At 42.0% G+C, this 21,181-nt stretch overlaps 1 protein-coding gene across 3 annotated transcripts in view; it reads right to left on the bottom strand.

Annotated features, from left to right (window-relative positions):
* Positions 1 to 1,728: 1,728 nt before the first annotated feature.
* Hmgn3 (high mobility group nucleosomal binding domain 3) overlaps positions 1,729 to 21,181 on the bottom strand; it is a 40,079-nt gene continuing 20,626 nt past the window's right edge. Inside the window, exons 2-7 of one of the 3 annotated variants that reach the window (XM_059268296.1) lie at positions 12,487 to 12,537; positions 6,897 to 6,926; positions 4,040 to 4,090; positions 2,775 to 2,888; positions 2,554 to 2,653; positions 1,729 to 2,214 (exon numbers count right to left, since the gene is read on the bottom strand). In XM_059268296.1, coding sequence (XP_059124279.1) covers positions 2,201 to 2,214; positions 2,554 to 2,653; positions 2,775 to 2,888; positions 4,040 to 4,090; positions 6,897 to 6,926; positions 12,487 to 12,537 — 360 coding nt within the window. In that variant the 3' untranslated portion in view covers positions 1,729 to 2,200. The remainder of the gene's footprint in view (positions 2,215 to 2,553; positions 2,654 to 2,774; positions 2,889 to 4,039; positions 4,091 to 6,896; positions 6,927 to 12,486; positions 12,538 to 21,181) is intronic. The other 2 variants (XM_059268298.1, XM_059268297.1) reach the window with 2 other exon arrangements.

Genomic DNA, 21,181 nt, shown 5'->3' on the forward strand with positions numbered 1-21,181 from the left:
AATTAAAACACTAGAGGATAATTTTCGTTGACTAGACTGGACACAGTGAGATGCTGGCAGGGCTGAGAGCGAGACCATTCATGTACCATCGGCAGGAGTGGAAATTAGTGTCACTCTCTGGCGACAGCCACAGACGTCAAATGTGTATTTTCTTTGATTCAGACATTCTGTGTCTAGGGTATTACTGCGTACAAGCATGCTTACAGCCGTAGAATAGAGCCGGAGAGATCTAGCTTCAGTTCTGCTTTACTAGCTGAAGAAATTGAAAGCTAGTAAGATTCCCTCTTTTAAACACAACACATACGCATTACAAATGCACAGTGATTGGGCCTTGGAGACAGAAACGAGGGAAGAGTAACACACATCCACTTCTCTATGTATTACTATAACGCCTATGATTTTAAAAATCATCTGTATCACCCTACAATTCTTAAAAAGTAGATTTATGGGCATTCTAGCCCAGTCCTGAACTGGGCACTAGCCAGCAACGTGCTTCAGCTGTGCATTAACAGGATGTTGAACACATTTTTGGTAAAGTACCCACGGGGTCGCAGACGTTTTTCTTCTGAGGGGAATGCCGCTTTCAGTACAACCCAAACTCCCGAATTCAGGCACATTTCACAGTAAGAAGTCAAGGAATACTAGATTCGAGATTATTCATAACAGAATGTGGTTGGTACTTGTCATCAACTAATGATAGACTTCAGACAATGACATAAGTCGAAGTGCTTAGCCCAATGTGCATGTGGGAGCAGGGGCCTTGTTTTGTGGACATGTAAGGTCTTGAGGACCACGAGTCTCTTTCCACAAGTCCCTGAGCAACATGGCCACTATTTTCCATCTTACAAAACGTTTCCATCTAAGCAGAATCCTGAGCATTCAGCTTCCCGGGGGCGGGGCTCACATTTGGGGACCATAAACAGTAAGTTATATTTAGAATAGCTCCTTTGTCCCTGACACTGCTGTGCCCTTCCATGGACAGAAAGACGTTATTTAAAAATCAGTAAGTCAAGCCTGGATTCTCCCGTTCCATTATGTCACGCACTCCCATTTCCTCACCTACAAAGGAACTCTAATAACATGCTGGCCGGTGTTCCTCTTGGGCTGACAAGGCTGCAGCGTGGCTGTATGGGGCCAAGAGCATTCACTGCCTTGAGGTCCTCACAGATGGGAGAGCACCCCTATACAAATCTGACGTGGTGCTATTCTGAAAGTGGGAGACATTAAAAGATGAGCCCAGATTTATTTTCTTCTTCTTTTTCTTTTTGTGTTCTTTCTTTCTTTCCTTTTTTTATTTTTTAAGACAAGGTTTCACTATGTAGTTCTGACTGGCCTGGGACTAGCTACGTAGGTTGGCCTCAAACTCACAGAGATCCACCTGTTTCTTCCTCCCAAGTACTACCCTACCCAGCTTATTTTTATTTATCATTTTTCTAGTTATGGTTTAGCAGAAATCTATCTTGTTTTTAAGGACTTTATAAACATCAGTATTATATTAAACTTTATCATACATGACAACCATTACTGGCCATGCCTGTTACAAAGTGAGGTACATGTCATTCCTCTACCCTAGCATTTTAAAATAATAATGTTAAAAGTCCAAAAAATTGTGAGACAGTCTGACTTCTTAGTGATAACATCATGCTATCAACTGTGGAAATTCTTTACAACATCTGCATTAACCAAACGAATCACTTCCTAAATTTAGTAAAGACACAAACAGGTAGGTATTTTGCAGACAAGAAAACCTTTTTATTTTAAACCACAAATAGTCAGCAGGTGGCCACAACTATCCACATTTCATTAAAATCACATAAAACCTAGGCACAAAAGCACCACTGATTATTGCTCTAGAAAAACTGCATGAAAAATTCAAATATGCACAGTAAAAACACCACAGTATGCACAGGACTAAAATTTTAAAGCCAGGGCATGGAATGCTGAATCCATTTTACACGCAGCTTCCGATATTAAATTGGTTATTTATTTTACTTGAGGATGATGGAAATTTCCAAAAAACATCACCATCAGAGGATAAAATGTCCATCTTTATATATATTTTATGCCAACTAATAGAGTCCTAAAAAATCAGCATTTACAAAATACTCGGTAAAAATAGCTTTTAAAAGTTGTCCCAAGAGGTCCGTGAAATCAACCCCAGTTTTCCACAACAATTCATTCTCCCTCGGTATCTATAGATTCAGTTCTCTGTGCCTGTGAATAAAGGAGAAAGGGAGAAAGAAAGAAAACAATACACAGTTACCACCAAAATAAGTAAAATCAGAGGAAAGTCCACCCACCAAGAAACACACTTCTGAGCATTCGGCCCATTGTTTTCCTTCCAGATCTACTTCGAAGCGCACGTCAACTCCGGGTGGAAAACAGACAAGGCAGGAATGCATCGCGCCAGCCCTTGGCGGCGGCCTTGATTGCTTTCTGCTACTGAAACAACCACAGAAGCCTTACCTGCGGGGCTCCAGGGTGCATAATAAAGAAAACAGCAAGCCACTACCTGATTCTAGTCACTGCACACATGCAGAGTGTCTACTGTACCCTTAACTCTCACTGTTTCAATCTGCCCCTTTACTGACAGTGTGCTGGGTGGGGGACTTCTGCAGGCTGACACATTAACAGTGGAACGAGAGATGTGGATCTGCAATAACATTACAGGCAATAAAGAGAGACATCATGAATGTGCTTATCCAGAGCTGAAGGGTCGAGCAATTTCTTTTAAGGCACTGGTTCGGTCAGCGGGAGGTGGTCGTGGAAAGTACCTCTTCAGACTTAGTGTCACCATTTGCAGATGGTGCTGTACCTTCCGTTCCAGCTTCCTGCTTCTCCTCCTTCTTCCCCTTGGCACCTCTGCTAATCTTTGTTCCGGGTTCCTTCTAAGGGTTCGAAGCACAGGGAAACAGAACACATTAGGTGCAGAGTGATGTTAGAAGCACCTGCTGGGACCCAGCCAGACACAATGACGGCCTTAGGGGAAAGTGGGGATCCAACCTGGCTGTTTCACCTGACCTACACTGTACCTCCATAAAACTGCACTAGGCTGGCGGCGAACCCACCGGCTCTTCTGTTCTGTGGGAAAATGGTGGCTGGCCCGGGAATCGCTCCTGGGACATTTCTACTATGAGTGGTTTTGCTGTGGAGGGGGCAGCCACAGGAAAGGGGAAACGCCTGGGGGAATACCCACCTACCAGGGGCTGTGGCTTTTCCTGTGGCTCCCCAATGTACTAAGTCATGTGGAGCCACGTGGAGCCACACAACTAGAAAGGCACTGAAAATAATGGCCCAGGTGAAGAACTGTGGCTAATTTTATGACGGAGCCACAGTGCTGAGCTCTGCTTTGGAAATCTGCATTCACTACCACACACACCATTTCAGACAGTGTGGGTGCTTTTTGAGGGGGTGCAGCACAGGAGAGCCACTGTGGCTAAGTTCATCGGCATGAACGTACCTCACTTTTCCTCATCTGCCAAACGGGATATTCATATCTGCTTCAGTGGAGTAGACTGAGCTGAAGGTGACTAAGGAGAGCACCCAGAACGGGTCTGACACAGTGTCAGGCTAGTGTTCACTGCTTGCTAGAGTAAATGATCATAGTTTTATTGCGAGTCACGGGAATGACCACCGACTAGTAGTTCTATGAGGCTGTGAGCCCCTCTGTGACCTCTGGTGCTGAGGGCAGCAGAGGGGTCCAGGGCCAGGACTAACCCCACCAAACCACCATGTGATGGAGTTGTGTTCTGAGCCAGCTGGCAGGCCCCTCCTCACACAGGCTGCTCAGAGCAATTTGCTGCGCTTCCTGCACCTCGCTGGCCAAATGCAAAACACATTCCTGCTAGTGCATAAAACTTTAAGGACGCTTCACGTCCTTAAAGAGAGCCCATATGGTGGGGACGACTTTCTGGTCTGTCCATTTTAGCCTGACTCATTCAACAGGATCTCTCCTCAGATGATTTTTTTTTCAGGCATGGAATTATAATTTATTCATTGTTCAGAAAGCCAAGGGAGGCAAGAGGGGAATGCCTCTTACCTTAGCAGATGTTTTTCTTGGTTTAGGCTCAGGTTTTGGCGGAACAGGCTTCTGCAGAAATAATTTAAACAAATACTGAAACTGACACCATTGGCACCAAAAAGAAGACGATCATTGGTTCTGACTGTGGCTCTGTGCATTTCAAACGGGTCCTTTCAGTACCAGGCACTATCTTCATCCTGGGTTTGCAAGTGATGGGCCGATAAGAAGGAGAAGCTAACTCATTAGGCTCTGGTCCAGTAGAGCTTTCTGGGGGCAGGGTTAAGTTTCTCTTTCTGCTATCTCTGTACTTCCTTTTTTCACAACACCACAGCAAGAGGAGAGACTCCAACCCTTGGCTAAACGGCTTGACGAATTCACTCTCAGCAGCCCTTCCCAACAGACTAGAAATTACAGGACATCACAGGCAAAGTCCGCTGTCCATCGGTCATCGAGGCTGGGGCCTGTGAAGTTCTTCAAAGCTACATCCAGCTCCCTCCCCCTGACACAGATTTCAGGTTCTGTAGCCAAGCCTCTTCCTGTTTCATCCTCTCTGATGTCAGCTTAAGGTAAGACGCTAACACCAAGACACTGGGGTCCTTTGTCTCTGGAGCTTTGTAGTAAGCATATAACTATGGCGACCTGTCTGGCTATTAAAAGTTAAGATTTTTTTCCTGTGGGTATTTTAGGTCAAATATTTCTCTAATACAGGTTTAAAATGCGTACATCTCTCCAAGCACTAAAAGAATGTTTTAAAAATAGAAAACACTGTCCAGGGTGTCCCCTGTGAAGAAAAATGTGTGTTTCCCTCCAGTATCTGTAAAAGATCTGGAGTTCATACTGAACATGGCCTTTATGTATAAAATTTAATTGGAGACATTTCATTTTCCAAAAGACCAGCTGTTAGGAAAAAAAAAAAAAACCCAAAAGCTAAACATGGTGACCCACTCTGGCAACCCTAGCACTCAGGACACTGAGGCAGGAGACGGTGCCAAGTTTGAGGCCAGTCTCAGCTACAGAGTGAGACACAGTCTCAAAAATCCAAAAAGGAGGGCCAGTGAGATGGCTCAGTGGCTAAATGAGCTTGCTACCAAACCTGATAACCCGTGTTCGAACCCTGGGGCACACAGGCTAAAAAGAGAGAACTGACTCCTGCAAGTTATCCTCTGACCCCGCAACACACAGTAAATAAATGAAATAACAATATTTTTTTTTAAAGGAGAAGAAAAAGAAATGACCTTAAAATCAAATTAAAAAAAAAAAGAGTGGAACTTAAAAAGTAAGAATTTTTATTAGTGTTCTTATCCCTCAAAACCTTCAGTCTGCTTCCCAAACACAGCTTTCATGGCTCCTAAGTCTTAACTTTCAAAATCTGCTGTTGTAAGTTTTGACAGATTAGTATATATGTCTTCTTGATTTTTAGCAAATTGTTTCTACTTTTATCATTTTCTGTGAGATAGACCTTTTATCTTGGTTCAGCATTCAGTGTTTTGATAGTACTAAGAATCTAAGATTTTGCGTGCGTGCGTGCGTGCGTGCGTGCGTGCGTGCGTGCGTGCGTGCGTGTGTGTGTGTGTGTGTGTGTGTGTGGCAGGGGTGTCCTGCTGGAGCGCACAGTCCATGTCAGTGTGTTCCTCAATCACTCTCCACCTTATGTTTTGAGTCAGGGTCTCTCACTGAACTGGCGTTCACTGATGGGCCAGACAGGCTGGAAAGTCTGCTTCAGGGATCCTCCTTCCTCTGCTTTCCAGTGCTAGGATGTACAGGTACGCACTGCTACACATGGCTCCTCATGTGGGTGCTGGGAATCCGAACACAGTTGCTCATGCTTGCCTGACAAACACCTTATCCAGTGAGTGAGCCATCTCCCCAGTCCTCAGAGGAAGTTTATAGCATGGAACTCTGCTGCCTTCAGATGAGGCCATGATCTCAGGGAAAGGGGCTTCTTATAGTGCTGGTTCAGGAAAAGCCTTCTTTTGACTTTCGGTTTTCTTTTGACTTTCAAGGGTTATTCCCTTAACTGGCCTGAGATTTGCAACAGCTCTTCAGTCTTTCTGGTGAATAATAATGCTGTCTGTGAACTCATAAGTGGTGTTAACATCCACTTCCACGTAAGTTCCAGCCATGCTTGTGACATTCAGTGTGGGGATGGTCCGCTATCAATGAACCTTTCCCCATTTTTTAGACGGTAGCTCAGACTATAGGAATTTGGGGCAAAATCCTCTACCAGAGTCAGGCTGGTCTGTCTGTTGGTAGAATGAGGAAGAATGGACAAGCAGACTACCAGGGAAGAGCACAAGAGTCAGAGAGAAACATGGCCAGGCTGGCTAGGAGCTGGAACACAGGCTCAGTATCACTTATCCATCCTAGCTCTATACATCCTCTCCCTGGGCATGGCCTGCTGAAGGGGACTCCAAGAGACAAAGTAAAAGTGCCACTCTTTCGAAGATGTCCCAGGATGAGCATGTAGCTAAAGCCTATGAATTACTGTAGGAACATTCTGATCCAGGAATATAATGCTCAAGAGTATGGGTTGTGGGCAGAGAATCTACATCCTGGATCCATTTCAATATTAACAGGTGTAGAATTTGGAGACCAAGATTTGCCTAATGTACTTGTTTGTCTCGGGGATTCAGCAGTTCCAGTTTGCACGGGCTTTGTGTACTTGATAACAGACCTGGCCACTGGTTCTTACTGACACAGATAATCAGGTGAACTGCCTGGCAACATAGGTCAGGTTTTGCTAGAAACTGAAACCCCAAGTACTTTCCAAAAGGAAAATAAACTCAAGGAAAATGCCAGCTAATCATCCTTTTGCTTCAGACAAAGGGAGTACTCATTCCTGAGAAGCTGCATTGAGGGGCCCTGAGGTACTTACCGCTGACAATCTGGCTGACCGTCTTGTGGGCTACAAAAGAATGGGAAAAAATTTTTTGGCAATTACAAATATCCAGGCTAGTTTTAAAAATCCATTTTTGGTATATTCTACTTTGTTGAAAGAATAAATTGTATGCCACCCATCAGCCTCTATGGGTTAGCATAATGAAACATGCCAAGTCTACTGGGTGCTCCAGAGAAAGCATTGCTACAAGATACAGGCTTACCTTCCATCAAGTGGCTTCTCCCAGTCAAGAGTGCTGGGAGAAGGGGAAAGAGAGAAATCCTGGCTCCACTCTAACCCACAAACACTTCTTTTGTGATAAACCTGACATCAGAACACCGAGGGACCGTAAGAAATGGTCTCTTTAAAATAGAATCAAAATCTTTAAGCTAGTAAGAACTTAAGTAGTTACACAGAAACCAACATAGGACTTTCCCATCTCTGCTATACTGGGAAAAAAAATGACTGCCAATCTTACTCAGGCAAGAAAAAAAATATATGTATTTTTAAACGCAGAACAGAGTCAACACAATCATCTACCAAAAACAGGTTTCACTAATCTCTTAATTCCAAAAGTTTAGAAAATTGATTAGATAGATATTGATTGAATTTAGTTTATTTTTTCAGTTAATAGCCAATGACACCCTAAAGAAAACACAAAACAACACAAGCATCCAGCACACAAAATTGATACTCTTTACTACCCAGGAGAACCGACTTCTCCCTGGTAAAGGGATTTAACTTTCTAAAACTAAAATTGGCTTGCTCTGCAGCTTTTACTCCATCCTTCCTGTTCATTTTACTTTCTTTTTCTATTTCCAGTAGAACAGTAGCTACCACCTCACACATCCAGAATATTTGCTGAATAAATGAATTCAAGCTTTCCCCTGACTCACACCGGTTTATAAGACTCTGACTCATTGTGATGGTTTAAATGCTTCCAAATAATTTTTCTTAAGTGGGTCAGCAGAAATGGTCAGTGGGAACTTGTGTCATGATGGAGAAGAACTGTAGAAATTCGTGAATTCTCGCTGAAGTCAGTCTAGGTCAGTGGGTCAGGTCATCCTGGAAGAAATCGTTCTTGACATAACCACATCTAAAAACTTTCTTGTTGGAAGTCACAAGCGGAGCTAAACTCATCTTTCTTTAAACCACAGCAGGAAACGAAGGGCCAGGGCTTCCATGAATAGTTTTAACCCTGGGGTCTCAAGAAACGATCAGAGCTGGACTTAAGTCCAGCTAACAGGAAATACACAGAATGGGAAACCGATTAAGTTGCTGACTGGGACACAGTTACTACCCAGCATAGGTCATAACTGTCAACACACAGCCTGAGGCACAACCTAGTCAGTAAAGAAGGATGCAAGAGGGATTCTCCACTGGAAACACCAAGAGGCCTGCCAGGATTCTCTTGGGTGCATTTGTCACATCACACCCACAAGTCCCTAGGAGTCAGGATCCAAATCTTGCAATGCCTTCCTCAGGATGGTCAACTACACTGAGTATTGCTGAAGAAAAGACAGCATTCCCAATTAAGCTGTGCAAAACATGTGCATGCTTCCACATGGTTTCTGAATGTGGAAGAACAGAAGGGCATCCCCAGGCTACTGTACAGCTCAGCATGGAAGCTTCTCTGTGGTCTCAACACATATTCCCAACATCAAACAAGTCCAGCAGGCAAAATAACCTTCTCCATTGGGAAGAGTGGCAGCCTCCTTACTCAAGGGAAGCAAATGAGCCTTACCCAAATCCCTTCCTGCTTGGCTGTCAACCCACAAGCATCCTGTTGGCTCTTCTTCACCAGCTACTTCATTCATCTCCTGTCTGTGTCTTCCTACCCCCAAAGCACCATCTTTTTCTATTTCAGTATTGTCGATGCCTAACAGGACCTCAGGAAGTGTTGAGGCAATGGAAGAAGGAAGCACCAGAAAGCCATATATAATTCACTTATGGAAAGGAGCCAAACGTATTAGCCATTATACATAACTGTCCATTCCCCAACCAGTTACCGTTGGCAAAATCCTATTAAGGAGAGGTAACAATCACGTGAAGGATTTCCCAACTGCAAAACTCTGCCTCTCTATGCCAACATTTGAACATCCAGAACAGGCTTTCTGGAGGGATGGTCTCATCAGAGCTTCCTCTACAAGGCGGGCTTCCTGCTGACTGATCCACAGACTTAATTTAGGTTCAGACTAAGCGTTCCAAAAGAAAGGCTTGGGAAATTGATACTACATCAGTCTCCATAGGCTATCTAACCCAGCCAGACTCTAAAAAGTAGATGTTTTACCATAAAATAATTTTATGACTTCCTACCTAAAATTTACCAGCTCTTCTGTGTCATAAAAAAAGACGTTTTATAACTTCCTTTCCAGTAATCACCATAAGGGATTTTTTTTCTTTACTGCAGTAAAGGCTGAGATGAACCTTTCACTCAGTCAGCAGTACCGCTTACGCATGCAAGTGTGGATGCCTTCCTGGAAAGTTCCATCAGCTTCCACAGCCTTAACATCTATAAATGATTGGACTAAATTTATTGGATACGAAACAGACCAGACTGCTATTTATTCCTCTTTAAAACATTTAAAGCATTTGAAATATTCATTTAAGGCTCAGCTTTACTTGGTAGAACTGGGTAGGGGAGCTGTTAAGGAATTTCTCTTAATTTGTTGATTAAGTGAGAAATCACAGGAAAAGTAAGTCGCTCTCAGACAGGGAAGGAAGTGTTTTAGGATGCCAAATCACTGTGGTTTATAGATGCTGGAGACATCAGAATTATCCAGTAAGCCTAACTGATAGACTGATCACCTCCATCTGAAAGACATGGGGTCTATTTCAACATCCTGGCTGCAAATGCAGCACACACATCGCGAGAGAGAGAGAGAGAGAGAGAGAGAGAGAGAGAGAGAGAGAGAGAGAGAGAGAGAGAGAGAGAGAGAGAGAGAGAGAGAGAATCACCGGACTTTGCTGATTATTACTTATTTTTATAAGATGCCCCTTTGCTTCTGAGCTTCAGCATGTTCTTTTAAAGCAAGACTTAAAAGTCAAGTTGCTTTTGATTCTCAAAAACAAATGAGAAGTTCAATATAAGCGGCCTTCTTTTCAAAACTGGGAGACAGAGAAAGACAGAAGGACAGCCTTGGCTAGGCGATGGAGAAGGTGAAGAAGAGGAACTGGGTCACTCAACTGAAGCACCACACAAAAGGTGGGTGGTGAATAAGGATCAGGGATCAGGGCCTCAGGTGTTTTTCCTGATTCTGCTAATTATAAGTTGTGACATTTGGAGAAAATCATATTATTTCTCTAAGAACTCTTCTCCTTGAGATAAAATAGGGATCACGGCATCCGCCTGTCTGCTATCAGAACAGCACTGCTCTGACAGTCGCTATTTCTTCTCCTGGCGCTCTCTCTCTCTCTCTCTCTCTCTCTCTCTCTCTCTCTCTATATATATATATATATATATATATATATATATATTAATTTACAGCAAATGTCCTATTACTTTACTCTCTCTTCCGCACTAAAATGGAGGCTTTAGGAATGCAAAGTTTTGCTTGTTTTTCACTGTGGGCCCCACAGGGCCTGGAACAGTGCCGGGAGAATTTATAGGTGCTCATACATTTTTGATAAGGAATGCACGTGGGGCAGGGGTGTGGTGGTAAAGCTGAGCAGGTATATACAAGGTGCTAGGTCCCATCTTCACCAATGCAAAGAGGGAGAGGGGGTGGGGTGGGGTGGGGAATGCTTCTTAGGGTTATTGAACAGCTCAGATGCAAGAATGGGACAGAAAAGGCTTTGCAAATGGCAGAGAGTAATGATCATGACACACTGTTAGGTCATTTACTGTCCAGTCTTCTGAAGCTCGGGTCCCTGTACAATGCCCTCCAAATACCACAGCCACAGCGGGGAATCTTCAAAGGGAGAGCCCCCTTTGTACCCAGTATCTGTTCATCCTGGGTGACATACGGAATGACATCACTGGAAAATTCAGTTTGAACTGAATTTCAATTCACTTTGGGGGTGGGGGAGATCAATCAGTGTACTTCTGGCAGTTTTTAGCATTAGTCAACACTCAGGCTAACCAATGACCTTTTACTTTTAAGCGACTGTGCTGATGTCCTGAAGACACATGATGAGTTTTAATCTGGTCTTGGCTTGAATGACAGGTTTTTTTAAAAAAAAAGCATTGTCTATAAAATACTTTTGTTAGGAATAATAATAATAATAAATAAATAAATTTTATATATATATATAAAATATAAAGTAGAAAATAACAAACCAGAAAAGCATAAAGCATGAAAATCCTTGGGCTAACATAAAACTCAGGCTTATCTTTTATGTGTATCCCAGTCAGCAGGAGTTGCTTCTGCATAGAAGGACTAGGAAGGATTTCTGTAATCAAGTGTTTCCCCTCTGAGCAATGGTTGTAAGGCTTTCTGATTGATCAAGATAAATGTTAACCCACAAAGAGAAACCCAAATGCTTTGTGTGTGTGTGGTACCTAAATTCAAAAACATTGAGGTTACACTTCACCAACTGTTATAAAAATTTGCCGTTCTCTAAGTGTTTATCTTTTTTTGTTGTTGTTAACTCTAGCATGTGTGTGGTGACTTAGTTTCTGATTTCATGATTACCTCCAACAGCTCATTGTTGGTACATGGATGATAAGGGCAGGCGTTTTTTGTTTTTACATTACGTCTGTACAGCTTCTGTTAAAGATTTTTCTCCTTGGCAGAATGAATTTCCATGTACAAAGCTTATGTGGGGGTTTGGATATCACGGCGAATTCCTCTGAATTATTAACCATAATATGAATCACCCCATCAAAGGCTCTGTAACTGGATATTGTTTTTACTCTCTTGTGACCCCTTTTAGTTTATAAATTCAAGTGTAAGAGCTGAAGTTCTCCACACACTGAAAAGCTCTATCCAAAAGGGAATAGCTGTCATCACAGATACATCTCACTTCTAACTTTTTAAGACATCTCCTTCAGTATCTCCATCAACGGTCAGACATAAGCATATCTTCCAAGTTCTTAACCACTTTCCAGATTTCTGTATTTTAACACAAGGCATCTTTGAGTCATGGACTAATTAGTTATCTGAATAACTTAAGAAGTTTCCTAAATTCTAAAAAAAAAGCTTTAACATTTTGATATATTATGAATCTTTGCATAGTTGTGTCTTTAGAGATGAATCCTCTTAGGTAAATAATCAGTATCAAAAAAGGAATTCATAATTCACTCATTGGAGCAGAAAATTTATGAAATCAACAACCTTTCATTTTCTTGTTATGAAAAGCCGGCACTGTTTTCCTTGATGAATTTACCTATCATCTTACTCTCTGCCCAGAAGGAATTCTCAATACCCACTTTGACAGACAGCAGGACCAACAGGCAGAAACACAAACAACATGGGAAATACCTCATCAACGTACTCAATGAAATATGCCTGAGCCAAACGGAACTACATGTAATCTTTGGCTTTCAGCCTCAGCAGACTTGTTTGCAATAGTGTTCCTTCACATGCAGACAACATGACACATTTTAGTAGTAAGACCTATATAGGTATGCCAAAGATATGCTTACCTCCTGTTTAGTGAGTTTGGTTCCATCTTTGCCCTCTGTGTTCTCTGGAGACTAGAAAGAAAACATTGCAGTGAACTATATTTAAATTTGAAATAAAAAAAATGATTAAAATGTGCATGGGTAATATGACTCCTAGCACCAGATACAACCATATATTATTTTCAGGGAAAAATGCATTTATTAAGTATATATTTTAAGAGTGTGTATAGTGTGTGTGTATTCACCTTTGTGTGCATATGTGGAAGCCAGATGTCAACAGTGGATGTCTTCTTCTATTGCTTTCCACATTATTTTATTTATTTATTTATTTATTTATTTATTTATTTATTTATTCATTCATTCATTTACTCATTTATTTATTTTTGGAGACAGGTTTTCTCTGTGTAGCTTTGCGCCTTTCCTGGAACTCACTCTATAGCCAGGCTGGCCTCGAACTCAGAGATCCGCCTGCCTCTGCTTCCCAAGTGCTGGGATTAAAGGCGTGCGCCACCACTGCCCCACTTCCACATTATTTTTTGAGCCAGGGTCCCTCATTGACCTCAGAGCAAGTTGGTTGGCCAGGCTGACTACCTAGCAAGCTTCTGGAATGGTCTATCTCTGCCCCCAGAGCAGGGAATACATACATGCAGCAGTGCTTGGCTTTTATGTAGGTGCTGGTGATTCAAATTTAAGTCTTCATACTTTCATGGTAAACACTATATCCACTTACCTAGCCCCAAGGTATATTTCACACACGCACAAGTATATATTTTACGCGCGCGCACACACACACACACACACACACACACACACACACACACGCACAGGAACTCTGGTCCTTTAAAGGAATAGCAAGTGCTTGTAACCATGGAGCCATCTCTCTCTCCCCGCTACTCTATGGGGAACGGGGAAAGAACCGCTATGCACCCTTCTTTGCAATGTACGTCCACCTTAAGCACTTATCATTTGTCTTGACGAATCTGGGACTCAGCAATCAGTGGCGGGAAGTACCTGGAATCCGTCAACTTGTCTACCTCCTTGTTCAAGTTACTCTGCTGCTTTAGAAAGGGAGACAGTTGGATGAAGGTGCCATGAGGGGCTGGGTGGAGGGAAATGAGGGGTGGAAATTAACTGGGAAGTTGACAGAGGGCAATATAAAGGGAAAGTTGGAAGAAGATAAGTAACATCAAGGATGTTTTTAAAAAGTTACAGGGAAACATTATTTTATGTGTACTTAAAAATGCATCTATTTTAAAAGTGTATGTATACACACTCACACATTTAAGTGACATCACTTGAGGCAATCATACTTCAATCAAGAGCCACAGATTATTGAACAAAAGTCAATTCTAGGCATGAGAAAACTCTCTTTGAATTATTAGGAGAGTCCAAGAGACTCCCCAAACAATATAGGCTACTGCTAATGCCCTTGATTACATTCAAGAACGTGAAGGCAAGATCTTACTGCTAAAGATATAACATAGCTCAGGCACAGGACTGGAAGGAATCCTTCTGGAACTGACCTGGAAGCCTCCTCCCTGAGGGATGGCTCTTACAGTGTCTGGTGGTGCTAAGTAAGCTGTCAAGGGAGAAAAACAATTATAGCCCTACCCAGCTATGACACCGAGGAACCACAACATGGCAATGACCAGCTTGGCAAGATATCTCTGTAAAGGTGCACTAGTGGCAGACATACATATCTTGGTAGCAACCAACGGCTGCCTAATTGGACTTCAGCCGATTCAACAAAAAGGAAATCATGCTTGGTACTGGAAACCTAGCTAACGGCTCATGGTTAGCAAAGTTATGGGCTGTATAGGAGAACCTACTGCCGCTTTCATAAATCAGCATTACTTCTAACTGTATTCTAAATACTTATTCTTTACCCAGGTAAGTGTTGTTCTCAACCCTCATCAAAGCAGAGGGTTTTGCAGCAGATGGAGAGCATTATAAAAAGCCACAACTGGTCAAAATGCAGAGAATAATTGACTGTGGGGTGCCCGGCTCAATTGATACAGCTACAACCTCTACACCTAAACCTCAGGGAAGACTGTGGAGGAGAAGGCAAGAAGACTATAAAAGCCTGAGAACCAGGGTATCTGTTACACAACAGTGCGTCTCTACAGGACAAGGAAGCTGCGCCTATGAGATCTCAACAACACAATGGCCTAAGGAAGGCCACACAACGACAACACTAGTCAATACGTCAACAGTGACGGAGGAGATCACACCAGGCCCTGCACACCCCTAGATGGAGAGCTACAGGCAATTAATGACTGCCAAGAGTTGTCGATTCATTCTTCCCAAGATGCAACTCCTTGGTAGGTTATCAAATAACCTAAACACATTACACATATGAGCAACACTAACTGGACTTAATAGTGCGCGCGCATGTATTGAGGTAATAAATTTGAGAGGGAATAGGGAGGACACAGGAGAAGATGGAGGGGGGAGGAAGGGATAGAAATTATGTAAATGCAGTACTTATATAAGAAATTATCAAAGAAAATAATAATAATAAAAAAGAGAGGCGGGGTGCTCCACAATGCCCCGGCCAACCACAGAAGCATATTCTTATCCTGTACTTGCTTCACTTTGACTTCTAGACCCTTCCTTGATATGTTTTGATAAGTTTATGTTATTTTCCATCCTCAGTCCCAGCATCTTTACTACGCTCCCACCCTCCGCATGACAGTCAGGTGCCCTGGTGCTCCCGGAGTTTGATCCATGTCCCGAGGCAGCACCACACACTCCTGAGACAGTTCAAACCTGGGCACCCACATCAGTGGCTCCCAATTGCCTTTAATTCCAGCACTAGGGGATCTGAAGCCCTTTTCTGGCCTCTGTGGGCATCGACATTCATGGTCACAAAAATCACAAAGAGACATGCACACAGGGAGACATAGATAAAAATAATATAAATCTTCAAAAACAAAAAGGCTCATGAGAAAATTCAACAAATATATTTTACAACTATGTAAAGCTGGATGGTAAAAACTATGGCACCAATAGATGGCCAAGATGACTGGAGCGCCATCAGAAAACGCACAATTAGGGTGAGTGAGAGGGCTCAGTGGTTGAAAAACACTTGTCATTCAAACCTGACGACCTGACTGAGATTCCCTGAACCTATAGTGAAAGGAGAGCCAAGTCCTGAAAGTCACCCTCCCCTCTTCATGCAAGCATCATGGCACACACACCTATGTGCACATGTGCACACACATGCATACTTGCCTACACACACGAATAATAAATGAAATAAAAATTAAAAAAAAAAAACCTCACAAAAATAGCAAACCGACATTTATCACCATGTTTGGCTTAGCACAATAAAACAGTTATATTCACGCCTCGTCTGATAAAATGAGAACAAAACAAACAAGACCATAAAATTTCTGCTTGGGGGGGCTGGTAACACTGTAAATTAATATTAGCTTCTCAAAGAACAACCTGGAAAAAGCTCAGAGAGATAACAAGGTGATGATCCAGTAATTCTTTGTAAAAAAAAAAAAAAATTGTTGTGTTTCTATTATACCTAATAAGGCATAGTTGGAAATAATATGCATGTTCAATAACTAATTGAGAGCTCTTTAAACTATGTAACTGGGGCTAGGGAGATGACTTGGTGGTTAAGAGCACTTGCTGCTATTCCAAGGGACCCAAGTCCAGTTTCCAGCACCCATGGTGGGTGGCTCAGAACCACCTGTGACTCCTGTTCTAGGGGATCCAGTGCCCTCTGCTGGCCTCCACAGGTATATGCACACATGTGAATAAATATCCATTCAAGACATATAAATAAATAATAAAAGAAATCTCAAAAATAAACTATAACTATTAATACAGTGAGATTAAAATGGGCATAAAAGAATAAAGATCTACATAAATTAATGATACATTTTTTTAAAAAATAAGGTAATAAAATAGTGAGTAAAATGTGGGAACTACATAGTAGTCTTGGGAAAAACCAAACATTTCCAGGCAAAGGTCACAGGGAATTCTCTGTCCCCTGATCTATGTTACATGTGGTTTACCAGTTCCCATTTTCTAGCGGCTCCCTTGCCTACAAGGTTGGAGCCTTTTTCCTACAATTGACTAATTGTTCTCTCCTCCAAACAGAACCTCCCCTGTCCTAGAGGGAAACAGAACGTTCTCTTTTGTGTCCTCTACTCCTGCACAGGAAGGCCGGCTTCACAGCCCTTGAGTTGTATCTGTTAGCTGAGTTCTAGATAGCAACATCTCAGCAAGTCTGAGCACAGATGACAGTTTCTACAGGGGTCCCTGGTTTTCCTGACTCCCCAGGTGACAAACTCAACGCTTCCACCCATCCAAATTTCCTGATTGTCAGGCCACTCAGCAGCTATCAACCAGGGATGCCTCTACTGGTAACTTATAAATAGCTAAGAAGGCATTATGCAGGTATTATATAAATGTATACTATATATAAACATATCCTGGTTAGTTTTTCAACTTGTCGCAGGTAAGAGTCTTTTAAAAAGAGGAAACCTCAGTTGAGAAAATGCTCCCACCAGACTGTCCCATGTGCAAGCCTGTGGAGTATTTTCTCGATTAATGTGATTAATGATTGATGTGGGAAGGGCCACCTCACCTCGGGCAGTGCCAACCTGGGGCAACTGGTCCTGAGTTGTATAAGCAAGCAGGTTGAGCAAGCCCTGTGGAGGAAGCCAGAAAGCAGCCTTCTTCCACGGTTTCTACCTTCAGTTCCTGCCTTCAGGTGCCCGCCCTGGCCCTGACTTCTCTCAGTGGTGAGGCAATCTTAGAGTTGTAAGGTGAAATAAACCCTTTCCTCTCCCCAACTTACTTTTGGTGGTGGTGTTTATCACAGCAGCAGAAACTCTGACCAATGATATATATGAAAATATGAATATTATATAAACTCAATGTTAATAACATTACTTTCAATGTTATATGTTGCAGATTAGTAGCAGGCAATATTATCAAGACATCAATCTTCAAACACAGATCTAATGATGTTTATATTAGATGCAACAAAAGACGCTGCATTAAAAAGGCATGAAGAATGAAAATGTTAATGCTTTCCGATGAGTAAACTGTATGATTACAGATGTGACAAAGTACAGCTCCAGACAAGGCTGGTTGCTTCAGCAGTCTCTCCACAGAGGTTTCTACTATCAACATATTTCAGACATAGTTCCAGTTAGGAGCACTTGATGTTTTCTCTGGGGTCAACATGCCTCAGTGGCCTGAATACAAGCTGTGGGCTCAAAACTCAGCCTTGCAATCTGGCGACTCAGTCAGAGGCTCAATCTCTACACCAATGAATGATTTAACAATGACATCTGACTTAAAGGGTCATGCTTATTCTTCCTTAGCCAGAGGTGAGAGAAAGCAGCTCAGGAACTTGACTGCTACGAAGATGTTATACAACAGAAAGTGCAGGTGATCTTAGAGAATCTGTTGAATTACAAAATGTAAAGGTATCCAGTGGAGCCTTAAAGTTGCACGTTTCCTTATGTGTAGATTCTCTGCAACTGGCCACCATCCTCTTGCTTACAATGACCAGGTGTGCTGTTCTGGGAGGACCATCATTACCAGATGTCTTACTGCATGCCTCAGCACTGTAAGTTGGCTGCCAGGTTAGATCAAGAAGGAGGAAGGCATACCATGAAGGAATTGAAGCAGATTGCACCTGGGGATTGTGTGAAATAAGGACAAAGAAAGGAGAAGACAGAGGACTAGAGGCATATTCAGGTGACTTCTAGCAGTCCAGGGTGCAGGGTGAGGAGCGTTTCACGGGCTGCAAGGAATGCTAAGCAAAGAGGTTCTTGCTTCACTGCTTGGCTTAGATAAATCTGGTGCAAACCAAGAACACCCAAGAGCATGAGAACCATGGGCAAACAAATGTCTCATGCATATCCACGAGGCTCCTTCAACTCCCAGCTGCCAAGAATTACCAAAAAAGGTTGGAGATGTGTTGGATGGCTAGGAGGTGGGCACAAGAGGGTCTGACATGTCAAGGCACCAATGCAAGTTGATCTTGTGTTCAGTCAGAGGCAGGAGGATCACTGAATTCCCAGTGACTGGATCAGGACACAGACTCAGCCTGAAGGCACGGGAGAATTATTTTAAGGGAGCACAGCTCATGTAAAGCAATCTTAAAAGAGCAGGTACCGTTGGTCAGGGATAAGCCAGATACTTTGCTGTATGCCTGGAGCTGAGCAGTACCACCCTTTGCAGGATAAGCTCAGTAGGAATCTGATGGGCACCACTATGTGCCTCAGAGCTGTGCTAATCCCAGGCTCAGGCTTATACATTTGTCTCATGCCCTAAGAAGTTCTAAGGGATCTAAAGAGCAAATGTCACAGGAGGTTCTCATGTCCTACAGTGGGAGGGCTGACTTCTTAACTGAAGACAAGCTTCCTCAATAGCTGATGTGCTATGTGCCAAGATAAATGACTGTACCCTTTTGCTACTGTTAGAGCCCAGGGTTACAATTTGTCAGGACAGCACTGGTGTACTATATGGTCACATATCAGGGGTCAACCATCTTTCCCCCTCAACACTCAGTGCTAAGGTCAACATGGGCAATCAATTTTTGTTTTTTCTCCTTCTCTGCAAAGGGTGTTAGTTTCTTGTGTGTTTTAGTAACTGCTTAGGTAAAGACAGTGCCTCTATGCTTTTGTGCCAGGCTAGCCCTAGGATCTGTTTCCAGGAACCTCTACCATTTCTCAAGAAGGAAAACAAATGGGGTATGGCTGGGGCAGGGGGAATGCTTGCTTGCTCAGTCAGATTTAAAGGCTTATAAATAATAAACATCTAAATAACAATTTAGATGTAGTTAACACTTATATAGACTTGTATACCACCCCCTCCAAAAAGATAAACACTGAAAAATCCAAGAATACAGAAAGCATGAAAATAAAAGATGTAAAAAATATAGTGGGCTACACACATAACTCCACGTCCCTGAACAGGTTTGGTTTTCAGCACCAACAATTGAGGAATAAACAAATAAACGCATACATCGCTGTGATTAATTAAAAACCAGAGCCAACCTGCATCAGGAAGGTACTGAAATACAAAAGAGTACACAATAAATCACCAGGTAACAGTGAAAACAAACTATGGGTAGGCATGTCATCATGCATAAATCTCACAACAGTGGTGAACTAAAAAAAGGTATCACATGATTCAAAACAAAGTTTAAAATTACGTGTAAGTGCTTAACCTGTAAGAACACCAAAGAAAAACCGCAAACGCAAACCAGGTTACTTTTGGGTAAAAAGTAGGAAAAACAAATTCATTGACAAATGTTGTACTTCATAAGATGGATGATGACCACATTGACTTACTATTTTTATTTAAATTAAAGATAGATACATAGATACTGTGAATGCAAATACTCTGTATCAAACTATCTTTGATTTGTAGAACTATAAGAAGTACTGAACCAAATAGGCAAGAGGGAAAAACAAATCTTATTTTCTTTCAATTACAAATTTTGAAAAAGAAAAGCAGCTCACAGATTCTGAAATTAAAAAAAAAAAAACAAACCAAAAATAAATTCTAAGTGAGGGTCAACAAGAGAAATGATTGATTGTCATTGATATCCCAGAATGCAAAAGAGAACAATAAATAGATGGACAATAGGAGAGAGAGAGATGCAGATACAAGTAGCTACTGGAGAAACTTGAAATCTCTCTAAGAGACAGCTCAGAAGCAGAAAAAACGTGGTACCGAGAAGAGAGCAAAACACACTGGATACAAGGCACACTATAACCAAAGTCCAGTAAACCAAGAAACACTGGAGAAAAACCTAAAAGTCATCAGAGCGAAAAGGCACGCTACCTGCAAAGAATTACTCCTCGCTAGCAATTATAAATATCAGTCAATACTGTCCACAGAGTCTAGGCATAGTGTCAACCTAGAATTCCACACCTTGTTGCCATTCCAGAGCTGGTTCAGAGTACAGAGTTCACCACCAACAAAGCCTTTCGTTCAGCACGGCTCTCTTACTGAAGGGTCAAGTTCAGAAACAAGAAAAATGAATCTACATGGAAGGCAGGCCGGTAAAGAAAAAAAAATGAAAAGAAGTATCCTGGCAAATGTAATTATTGTGCACAGATAATACACACTATTTGTTTTATGTTTAAATGTCTTAACAGAAATCTGGGACCAGTGCCAACCTATATCATGTTACATACAGCATATGTAATTTTAGATCTTCTGAGGGCCACATTAACAAAACAAAAACAATCAGGTAGGACTATGCATGGTGTTTTAGTCAGCTGAACACCATAGTAAAATTACGCCATTTTACTGTGTAGTCAATATACAAATTATTAATATGATATTGCACATTTCTGCATGAAATTCTATAAATCTGGTGTGTATTTTACACTTAACAGACCAGCTCTACCAAACACTAAATTTTCACTGCAAATACCTGATGTGTATTTAAAATTCTTAATAATTATACTTTTACCCAGATTATTCCAAAAACACTTAAAATTTTCCAATAATGGGATCTTTTCAGTTTTTAAGTGTAAGTTGATTAAACTTAACCCAAACTGGAAATTCACATCCTTTTGTTTTTCACATGTTCAATGACCTTCTTAGGCCTGTAACCACCACACAGGACAGAGGTGGGGGGTGGGGAAGAGCTGGCGGTGTCTCTGGGCAGTAACAACCTCAGGAGATGGGAATAGGGGGCAGACAAGAATTTAATCAGTTGGGG

The sequence above is a fragment of the Peromyscus eremicus genome, chromosome 7, assembly GCF_949786415.1.
Source record: "Peromyscus eremicus chromosome 7, PerEre_H2_v1, whole genome shotgun sequence".
Classification (NCBI taxonomy): domain Eukaryota; kingdom Metazoa; phylum Chordata; class Mammalia; order Rodentia; family Cricetidae; genus Peromyscus; species Peromyscus eremicus.